We start from the raw sequence: 11,079 nt of genomic DNA, 5'->3' as shown, positions 1-11,079 counted from the left end.
TCACTGGAGAGCCACCCAAACATTTAAATAGGTTTATTTCTTCATTTACAAGAGGAATATATATTTGGCTTCTCTCTTAAGACTCTGAAATTCACAATCAGCAGCTCTAAAAAATAAAGGAGCAGTTCAGCTTCCGGAAGGAAGAGGAGGCAACACTTGGACCTGGTTCTTGTACAACAAGAAAACATCGCTGGGGCCCCTGCTGGGATTAGGGAGGGAGCCAGGCTGGTCTTTAGAGCTAGCACCCTCTGCCCACCCACATCCAAACCCTTAGGGTGCCCCAGAACTTGTGGGGTTGGTACCACTATGCCACTAAAGCCACAGTCAGCAAGTGGGGGACAGCCACAGGGACTGTTGCCCAAGCTGGTTCTAGAAGTTTCCTGTAGGTTACAACGGTACCACAGGACCAGAGCCAGCTCGGTCACGACGTGCAGGGAGTGTGAAGCTGGGGATAAGTGCCCAGAGGTGGCTAAGGTGGCTGCAGACAAGTGAAGGGTATATGGGTAAAAGCCTGCCCCACGAGTCAATTGGAGTATGCGCAGTCTCCAGCAGTTAAATACCCTAGGTCAAGAAGCAGTATGGACAGCTGGGAACTGCCTTCGGCAGCCGATCTGACTAATTGGAAGGGCTATGGTGGTCATCCTTTAGGAGAGGGGGGCTTCTGGGGGGGCTACAGGGGTTGGGGTGAGGAAGTAGATCCTCAAGCTCTCAGCCCCTGGTGCAGCTGCCTGCTGCCAGGGCCTTCACCTCCAGTGCTGCTGCTGCCTCCAAAGGGGTCGTCCCACCTGGGAGTATCCTCTCCGGTGACTGTCCTATCCAGCAGTGGGTACCCAGCTAAAAGTGGGGTGGATACCAGGCCAAATTTGTTGTCCCCAAGGTCAGAGCCTAAAAGTGGGGACGTGGTCCCATACACCAGGGCATTTGGGGGACTTTGGAACCGGAACTGAGGTCCTGACACCTGGGCCATGTCTGTACAGCCCAAGACCTGTTTCTTCAAAGCTGTGGAGGGTGCCTGGCGTGGCACACAATGGAGGAAGCTCCAGCTCCTTGGCTCCACTGTCAGGGAGGACAGGGGCTCCCTCAGGATCCCTTGAGAAGGGCAGGCCAGGTTCTCCCCAAATACCCACTGCAGGCTGGCTTCTCTCTTGGCCCCAACCAGGGCTGGAATTGTGTCCAGCTAAGTGGCTCCAGCACACATAGCCCTCCGGGTTAACTGAGGGTGCAGCTTCTTCTTGGAGATAGGGCCACTCAGTCCTAGGCCAAAGAGGGTGAGCACCCAGCTGTGAGTCGCACAGGAGGCTTTGGGACAGTCCTACAGGTCCAGGATGCTGGAGGACCTCTCCTAATCCGAACTGCAGTTCATTGTCCCAGCGGCACCTGGAGGAGGGGTGTCAGGTCAGAGGTGGAGATTTGGGAATTGTTCCAAAGATGTCTTAGCTTTAGACACTGCTGTGTGCTTAATGCTCTGACTGGTTTTACATTACCAGGAAGCTTTAGCCTCCAAGGGCAGCTGGGAACGTCAGGGTGGGAATCGTACCCTGACACGTCTAGGAGAATTTAGGAGGACAGCAGGAGTTCCTGGCACGTTCCAGGGCTGACCTGTGCTCACAGCCCTTCTAGGGAAAGGGAGGGAGCTAATTTACTGGAAGAAGCCAGCTCCCACAAATCCACAGATGCTGTGTCAACGCCTCAGAAGGAAGAGGGCAGACCCAGGGCAGAGGGGATATGCTGAGGGAGGAGGTGGCTTGAAAAGTGTTTTGTTCCCTGCTTCTTCATGGCTTCCTCCCACAGGGGCGTCCTGGCCTGCACTCACCACCTCAGACTTTCACGGATGCAGGCGGCATCACCAGCTGGTTCACCCTGAGGGAGAGACGGGCGGGGGTCAGGGTGGCACATCAGCGGGTACTGGGCCCAGGCACGGCTCTGGCACGTGGCATCACTGGGGCCGGTAGACCGGAGGCGCTGGGCAGGGACCTCGTCAGCCCCAGGGGGAGGTGGGAAAGCCCAGGGGTAGGGAGAGGAGAGAGAAAGCAATAGAGAAAAGAAGAGAAAGAAGTCAGAAAGTGAGAGAAGGGTGGGTTCCCAACTCTAAAACCCTGTTAACTCCGGAGAAAAGCTGGCAGGAAAGGGCTTGGCATCTGCCAGCCTGGGCCACCGTGGGCTGGGCTGGGGGCATGGGAAGACCTGGAGACAAGTGTTATGGAGCTGGCCTGGCCTCCAGAAGGTCACCTCGGCCTAGGGGCACAAAGTAACCACTGTCTCTCTCCCCCACCCCCGCTCTAGGGTAAAAGCTGTCACAAGCCCCTGGTTCACAGCATGCCCGTCCCCACCCTACTCACTGCTGCTCAGCCTTGGCACGATCACTGAGGAAGAAGAGAGCAGTGGCAAGGAAGAACATGCCACCCAGGACCACCACAAAGGGGCACAGCATGAGGGCATAGCCCAGGCTCAGGAACTCCCAGAGCGGGGAGTCCTTGGTGCTCTGGCGGATTAGGTCTGAGATCTGTGGAGATTGGGGTACAGGTGTCAGGACAGGACTATCTTCTGCGCCCCACCCCAGGCAGGCCTCACCCTCAGCCACTCACAAAGCCAATGAGGTAGGGGCTGCCAGCGTCCCCCAGCAGATGGGAGGTGAAGCTCTGCAAGGCCACGGCAGTGGCTCGGCGTGTGGGGATGACGACATACTGCAGGAGGAAGCGAAGCTCAGGCTAGACGGTCCAGGGCCGTGTCTAGGCTCGTCTCTGCCGCTGTGACACTTCCGAAGCCCCACTGCTTCCCATCCTGGTATCCTCACCCATCCCACCCAGCCCTGTACTTCCCTGCCCACCACATAGGCATGGCTGCTTTTGTCAGCTCCTTGGGGCCTCTTCTCCATCAGAGCCTCCTCTATGGAATCTTGCAGCACCCACATGCACCTGCAGTCCCTATCACCCTGACGGCTCTGACAGGACCTCCTCCTCCTCAGTGATGGGGATCTGAACCTCCCTCCCTACCACATTCAGCCATGGAGCACAATTTGGGCATCGGTTAGCACAGGTCTTGAGGCCAGAGCTCTTGGAGCATGGAGGAATTGAACTGAAATGCCCAGAGGCACTTTTTCTTTTCTTTCTTTCTTTTTTAAAGATAGAGCCTTCTTGCTTACCCCAGACTGACCTCAGCTTGCTATGCTCCTGGAGACAACCTTCATTTCTGGGGGATCACATGTGGAGTTGTGCAACTCTGGACACAGGATTCTGGCCTCTAGGCTTCCTGCCCTCCCTTTCTATAAGCTAAACACCTGTCTTGATTCCCTCCCATGAGGACTTGGCAAGGCTTATGCTGTCTGAGGTAGAGAGGATGTGAACGAGGATCCTGCCCCTAACAGCCTCTATTTGAACTCAAGCACCCCAACGCAGGAGGCTAAGAACCACTGGGCCCAAGGCCGTCCTGGACTAGACACTTTAAAACAGATGGCAGAGACTAGGACATAGTACCAGTGTCCCTTGCCCTGGGCTCCAGCTACTCTCTGTCCATGACACCTGTCACTGTGCACAGCTGGAGCAGCCAGTATCCTCAAAGTATCCTGCTGGTGGTGAGGGGGCAGGGAGGATCTAGACCCAAGGGTATAGCATGGCCCCATTTCCACCACTAATTAGTCACTTAGACACTTAACTAAAACTGGGACATGATTTCCCTGGGACCCAGACCCTGCCGACAGCTCTCAGGGGCTGATGGGGGAGGGGGTTGTTGTCAGGAGAGGGCATGATGCCCAGTCCCAAAGATGCTTGATGAGTCTTGCCACCCGCACTCAGGTAGTGCAGTGGCCCAGCCCTGGCCCTGAGCTTGCCCAGCTCCTTGTTCAGGCACGTATCCGAGTGCCCCCCTCCTCTCCAGAGTGCGCAGATGGGAGGAGAACAGAGGCCTGGGTGCGTGCGGGACACAGGCATGTAGGAAAGTGCAGAGTGGAGCAAGGAGGGCTTCCTGGAATGGAGGAACCACAGAGGCCTGAGCACCAGCCCTGCGTGCCCAGAGGTATTTCTCCCCACGCCCCACACCTACCACTCCATCTCCAGTCCTCCGGAGTCTTCTGACCCCCATCTAGTGGTCCCCACAAGGGCCAAGGACAGGAGTCACACTCACTCCTGTCAACCCTGCTTCACTCAGAGCTACAAGTCACTAGGCCCACTGCCCCTCCCTTGTCCCTCCTGTCCCCACCCAGGAACACAAGACCAAGCAGGCTGCTCAGACAACCCTTTGTCCCTGGCCTGCTGGTCTGGAGGCCATTGTTGGGCCCGTAAAGACAGCCTCTGTCTGTGTAGCCAGCCGCAGGCACTCAGCAGGCATGCCTGGGACCCAGCCTGAGCTGGCAAAGCAGAATGCAAGGACACTCCACTCCTGGGGGAGGAGTGCTGGCAGGCAGCACCACCTCGGTGCCAGCCTGGCACCACCAGCCTCCTAGCCACAAACCTGAGATTGGAGACAACGCTGCCCTTGCACCCCAACATCTACCTGCTCAATTCTGTTTCCAGGCCCTCCCAGATCTGACCCCCATATATCTCTGGTCCCCTTCCTGCCTCTGGGTTCACCTCTCCCACCAACAAGAACTACTTTCTCTTCACCCACCCTCCAAGCCACCCCAATGAAGTTTAGAAGCCTGAGTCACTTCTCAAACTCAAACTTTCTAAGCACAAGGTGACTGTGGCCTTCCTGGCTTACCATGAGGATGTCTGCAGTGATGGCCCAGTTAGAAAACAGCAGTGTCTCCCCAACAAAAATGCAGATCTATTCACAGAGGAGAAAGCAACCATGAGGGGCACAGGGCAGGGACATAAGTCCATCTCTATGGGGACAGAGGGTCCAGCAAGTCATACTGCACCTCTAGCCCATCCCCAACCCAACCTCCCCTGCACTCACATAAGCTCCCACAATGCTAGTCTTGGCAGCCACAAAGATGAGGCAGATGAAGATGGCAGATCCCAGCATGCCCACAGCACACACTAGTGGGTCAGCACGCTGAGTCCGCAGACGGCACCAGCGAGTGGCTCCCGCACCTGTGACTACACCCAGGAAGCCAGTAAAGCAGGTGATGGCGCCAAAGATGAGGCTGTAAGGACAAAGAACAGTGATTTGAGCAAGGCTGTGGTTGAGACAGAGGCATCCAGTCCCTTGCTACCAGGCTTTACCTGTCTTTGGCGCCACATGGTGGGCTGTTACAAGTCTCTGCTGTCTTTTGTACAACTTGAGCACGGTGCAGGTAGAGGGGAATCCACATGCCCAGGGCCCCTGTGGCGAAGGACACAGCAGATGTGGCCAGGGAGGAGAAGACGTAACTGCGGCTGGGGGAAAATCCAGGGAGGAAAAGTGAGCCGGCCAGCCCAGGAGGCAGCCTGTCCCCAGAGCCTGCCTCATCCCCCAGACAGAAATGCTCTTTCACAGGCCTGGGAGGGTTCAGGGTACAGGAACAAATGCCATTCAGCTCCACAGGCCATGGGTGGCAGGTCAGCTGGCCCCTCCTACCACACCCTGCACACACGGCAGCACTCACTTTCGGATCAGAGCCTTCATGTCTCGGAGCCATGAGGTCCGTGCTTTGAGCTGGCCCCCGAGTTGATCAGCATGGCCTCTCTTAGTGGCTGGGACCAAGATGAGAATGAGTGTTCCTGTGATCATGCCCAGGACGGGGGATACCTGGTAGGATGGGAAATTGAAGTTTAAATGCCAAATTGACTCTGTGCTCCACAGGAGGGCTGAGGCAGCTCATCTGGGCTCAAGCCCTTTTCCTAGGATAATATTTGCCTAGCGGAGTAACAGAAGGGCTGAGCAAAGCCGCTGGGGATGAGGCCAGGGAAGTGGTTACAGGGCTCAAAGTGCACAGTCCAGACCAAAGGCAGGACAGGAAAACAGGTTCAAGGAAGAGTGACCAAGTTTGGGAATGGAAGGAAGAATGAGGGAAAAAAAGGGAGAGAGGAGGAGGAAACGAGGGCAGAGAGGGAGAGGTGGCTGAACAGATGGATGAGAATAGACTGAAGAACAAGGAGATGGATAGATAGATGCTCTCACGCATGAACGGGTGGACAGATGGGTTGATGAGTAATAAAGGAAAAAAGACAGGTAGGTGAAAAACACAGGGAATGATGTGTTTGAGTGGAAGAGTTCATTCATGGTGGTAGAGAGCCATATACTAACTTGCTTAACCCCTGGGGTAGGAATGTTCCAAGATGTGTCCCTTAAACATGGACCTTAGGGAGGGACTGCCCAGGCAGGTGGCCTTGTTCTTTACAGGGCCCTCTATGGGCTTTGGGTCTTCCCTGTGTCTGACCTCACATGAAGAATGAAATCCCTGCCAATAGCAGTGGCGCATGCCTGTAATCCCAGCACTCAGCAAGGCAGAGGCAGGCAGATCTCTGTGAGTTGGAGGCTAGCCTGGTCTATAAAGGGAGTCCAGGACAGTCAAGGCTACACAGGGAAACCCTGTCTCCAAAAGCTAAAACACAAACCAAAAAATGAAATCCCCAAACCTCTCTCCACACAGAACCAAACAACCATCCCAGGAGAAAAGAGAAGATTGTTTCCCCTGGGTCTGGATGTTGTGAGCTGAGAGGCTCTTCTGCAGGCACTCCCCATCGCCACCCCATGGCTCACCCCCCTCCCCGTCATGAAATTCCACGGTGGCTGCTTCCTTCCTGCTTTTGAGGAAAAAACACTTTGTCTTAAGCTTCCGGTCCTCTGAGAGACAGGGGATCTCTGTTTCCTCCGATTGCACTGTCCTGGGGCCTTGGTGACTTGCCCCAACCCTCCAACAGAACAGGAAGTGGCTCCAGAGCCGAAGGACCCTCACACAGAGGTCCTGTCCCAACCTCGCCCTAGAACAGAGGCTGGAAGCAGGAAGCTACGCTGTGGACCTGGAATTTCCTGACATGGTGAGAGAATCCCTACCCTCTCCACTCCCGGGGGTTGGGGATAGGGTTCCAATCCTGGACTGAGGCCCTGTGATGGCAGGACTGTCTAATGCCCCTGATACCTCAGTCTGAACTGATCTAGAGAGACAAGGCCTTAGAGTCCAGGCTAGAGAGAGAGGAAGCATGGAGGTCTCAGCCTGGCCTCTGCGGATAAGGACTGGAGTGGGGAGGAAACAGGAGGGGACTGAGGCCTTACCCTCAGAGCCCAGTGCCAGTCTCCGGCTGCCTGCTTCACGCTGGAACCTGTGATGTAGCCCAGGCCGCTGCAGACAAGACAGACTTATGTCGGCTAGAGTAGCGAGGCTGAGTGGGAAGTTCTTGCCTTCCTCCCGCCCAGCCAGCCTGTGGAAGAGCAGGTCTAGGAGTCCTCGATAGCTGCCTGCTTCCATGTCTGCTTCCTGCAGGTGTTGGTGAATTCGAGGGGACCTTAGGGCTCTTCCCACTAATCATGGAGCACCATACTTACCTTCCCAGTGGGATGGCAAAATAGAAGACTGATAGCATAAGCGTGCGTGTATTCTTGGTAAACAAGTCACCGATGATGGTGGGTGCTATGGTGGAGTAGCTGGCTTCACCGATCCCTACTAGCCCTCGGGACAGGACTAGCAGCCAGAAGTACTGTGGAGGAGGACAGAGAATGCTGAGGGTCAGGTCATTCTTAGGCTGGCTCATCCCTATCCCATTACACCGTAGCCCCGGCAGGATCCAAGAGCCAGGGGGGAGATGAAGTCGGACTAGCCTCAGCAGTGACCATAGCCACAGGCCACGCAGGGCCCTGGGATACCATCAAAATGATGAATGTAACTGGGACTGGTCATTCCCAGGTTGGGAGAAGACAGGGCTCTGGGTTCCTAGAAGCACCAGGGACTACTGTCCACTTGGGGCATCTTTGCATCTCTGGCTTCACCTCAGGATTCCAAAGTCACCTTTGCTCTGTGCTCCTCTCCAAGCAGGGAGTCTGGACCACACTGGCCACACTGAGGACCCACTGTGGGGGGGAGAGTGGGCACAGCTGCCTACTGGGCTCAGAGCCCCTCTGCCATGCACACATCAAAGGCCAGCAATGGGGGAAGGGTGTGGCCATGCCAGCTGCCAGTGGTCCGACCCTTTTGAAGTGGACTCACCCTCCTCCAGCCCCCAGCTGCCCAGGGAGAACCCCGCTGGCAATGATTTCCCCATCCCACCCTTCCCACCCATCCGGCCAGCAGTGCCCACATCCAGCGTTCCCCTGCTGTCCCTGCTGTCTCCCTCCAGCCCTTTCCGGCCACCTCTCTGTCCCCGGCTATCTCTGCTGGGGGCTGCTGACCCTCCACCTTGACCTCATCTCTCTCCCTGGTTCCTTTCCCTGAAGATCAACTGCCCACAGCCTTTGCCTATTTCTCTTGGGTTGTCTTGTCTGTTTTGTATAGATCTACATTAGCTTTTCCTACATTCCAGGACTAGGTCCTTGTCATCTGAGTCACCAATGTCCTCTCAGCCTTTTCTTTCCTCTGTTTACCCAGTTGCACCATCCGCAGACTTCCTGATGTCTAACTTGATGTTGTCAAATCTTGGTTTCTTTTCCTCCTTGCCTTGTTCAAGAAAGCCTACTGCAGCTCCAAAAACATCCTCTTCTATTTAGGGTATAAAATAATTTGGAGAGGGACATCAATCTTTCTCAGCACTTTAGCCAAAACAGCTCCTTCCCTACCCCACACAGGGGCCTGCAAGATTGATGCCGTCTCTGCCGATGCTGCAAACTTATGTCCCAAGAACCAGCACTTCCAACAAACTGACAGATGCCTCATCATCTCTTAGATATATGAACAATGACTGGCATCAGCTCCTTCTGCCACTAGCCAGTCAATATAACACACCTTGAGAATCTGCACAGGCCCAAGGGTGGTCACCCGAGTCATCCTTTCTTTCCTTCCTTCTCCTTGTGTGTGCATGAGTGAGTGCAGGTACACAGAGATACCAGGAGTCATTCTCTATCATTGTTCTCCATCTTATTTTTTGAAATAAGGTGTCTCACTGAACCCGGACTCAGTGGGCCCCCAGAAGCCAGCTGTCCCAGCCCTGGGGTTACAGGAGCACACACACTTGGCTTTTACACAGACTGCTGGGCTCTGACTCAAGCACTCTTATACACTGAGCCATCTTTCTGGCCTTTCTTTTCTTTCTTTTAAATATTTTGTTTTGTTTTGCTTTTTGAAAAGCTCTGGCTGTCCTGGATTCGCTCTGTAGAACAGGCTGGCCTCAAACTCATAGAGATCTGCCTGCCTCTGCCTTGCAAGTACTGGAATTAGAGGCGTGCACTAAAGATTTATTTTTAATTATGTGTATGCAAGAGTGTTTGTGGTGTGTGTGTGTGTGTGTGTGTGTGTGTGTGTATGCTGTGCCAGAGGCCAGAGGGCAAGAGGAGGAAGATAGATGCCCTGGAGCTAGAATCATAGGTGGTTCAGAGCCACACTGTATGGAGAGCAGTAAGTCCCCCTAACCACTGAGCTTTCTTTTCATCTTTTTTTTTTTTTTCCTGTCCCCTAGGAGAATCCTCACACTTGTTTGTCCACACACTGGAGTGTTTCTTGGCTGTGTCCCTCCAGACAGAAGCTGGGCTATGCAGGGACACAGCAGGAATTTACAGTATCTTGCCATTGTGATCTCCAAAGAGGCTCTTCCAATATCCGCTCCCACCAACAGCAGGCATCTTAGCGTCCCCACAGCTGTACCAACACTTCGCATTGTCAGCTTTAATTGCTGATGATCTGATTGGTGTGAAATGGTATCTTGCTGTTGTTCTGCTCTTCATTTCTCTGATTCCTCCAGGGGCTGAGATACCTCTTCCTCCACTCATCCGCCACTGGGCATGTGGAACGCCCTGGAAACCCTTTGCTTATTTTCCCATCAGTTATTGTCTTTTTCTTGTTGGTTTATAGTGGAGGTTCCTTAGTCTTGTTTTGGCTTTCACATCCTCACTTGAAGTTTATTCTGCATCATGGTTGACATAGTTCCATAACTGATTTTTCAGTCATGAGGGGTCACCCATTTTCCTTGGTGCCACTGGTGAGAGATATGCCCTCAGCCAGCTCTGGCTCCTCACTCCCCAGGGACTCGCTTCATGGATCAGTCCTTACTTAGTCTGTCCCTTGGTTGCTTTAGCCATAATGTTCATTGTTTTAACAACTGATAGGGCAAGCCCATTCACTGTTATTTTTTCATTGTTCTTGGCTGATTGAAGTATTTTCTATACCAAATTAACTTTAAAGTCACATTTCCAATGTCCCCCAAAAGCCCCTGTGGTGCTTGGATGGTGATCACAGTGAGTTCACAAAGCAATTGAAAGTGAACTGTTTCTCTCTTTGCCTCTACTCATCTCTTCTCCCCTACAGAGAGGGCATCAAGACTCATTGATCAGTCCCAGAAGCAGTCCCAGCCAGGGACCGTGCTCAGAGAGCACCGAAGACTCCTGGACTAGCCTTTGTTTCTACAGTGGCCACCAGGATCCATTCTGCAGTGGGTCTGGAGTTGACACCTCCCTGGAGCAAAGGCTGCCCTACAGACCTGTCTGATCCACTTCTGAGCATCTGGCTCCTCCTTGTCCTTTGGACTCTTCCAGGGCTCAGCACTATCATAGCAAGAAGGGCTCAGCCTCAATCCTGGCACTCAAGGCCCTCCTTGACCTGGCCTCCGCCTTCCTTTTGCCATGACACCCTTGCCTTTCTCTCAACACCATCCACCATCCCTGCACCTCTGGGTCTGGTCCCCTGCCTGTGTCCTTATCACTGTAGGTCCTGGCTTCCAAGTCATGTCTGCTAGATTCATGTCACCTCCTTCCAGGAAGCCTTCCTGGAATCCATGGAACACAAAGGGACAGTTCCCCTTCAATGTTTGGCACTTTGCACATCATGAAGGTGGAAGCCTGAAGATACTGTTTCATTTTCCAGCCCTCAAGGAAGGGATGGACAGAAAGTTCTTGAGGACAGATGTTGCTTCTTCTTGTTCTTCTTCTTCTTGTTCTTCTTCTTCTTGTTCTTCTTCTTCTTGTTCTTCTTCTTCTTGTTCTTCTTCTTCTTGTTCTTCTTCTTGTTCTTCTTCTTGTTCTTGTTCTTCTTCTTCTTCTTCTTCTTCTTCTTCTTCTTCTTCTTCTTCTTCTTCTTCT

The 11,079-nt window shown here is 53.7% G+C and overlaps 1 protein-coding gene across 3 annotated transcripts in view; it reads right to left on the bottom strand.

Annotated features, from left to right (window-relative positions):
• Window positions 1–18: 18 nt before the first annotated feature.
• Window positions 19–11,079, bottom strand: part of Spns2 (SPNS lysolipid transporter 2, sphingosine-1-phosphate) — a 37,413-nt gene continuing 26,352 nt past the window's right edge. The window contains exons 4-13 of one of the 3 annotated variants that reach the window (XR_008719005.1): window positions 7,405–7,556; window positions 7,135–7,201; window positions 5,525–5,667; window positions 5,163–5,315; window positions 4,894–5,083; window positions 4,696–4,761; window positions 2,586–2,684; window positions 2,340–2,503; window positions 1,814–1,974; window positions 19–1,377 (exon numbers count right to left, since the gene is read on the bottom strand). Coding sequence is in view for 2 of the 3 variants with exons in the window: in XM_055597275.1 (XP_055453250.1) it covers window positions 1,818–1,860; window positions 2,340–2,503; window positions 2,586–2,684; window positions 4,696–4,761; window positions 4,894–5,083; window positions 5,163–5,315; window positions 5,525–5,667; window positions 7,135–7,201; window positions 7,405–7,556 (1,077 nt within the window). In the remaining variant the exon portion in view is untranslated. The other 2 variants (XM_055597275.1, XM_055597273.1) reach the window with 2 other exon arrangements.

This window comes from Psammomys obesus, unplaced genomic scaffold (assembly GCF_907164565.1).
Source record: "Psammomys obesus unplaced genomic scaffold, mPsaObe1.curated_primary_1811, whole genome shotgun sequence".
NCBI classification, from domain to species: domain Eukaryota; kingdom Metazoa; phylum Chordata; class Mammalia; order Rodentia; family Muridae; genus Psammomys; species Psammomys obesus.
The sequence above is the reverse complement of the archived record's forward strand: the minus strand, read 5'-3'. Positions and strand labels throughout refer to the sequence as shown.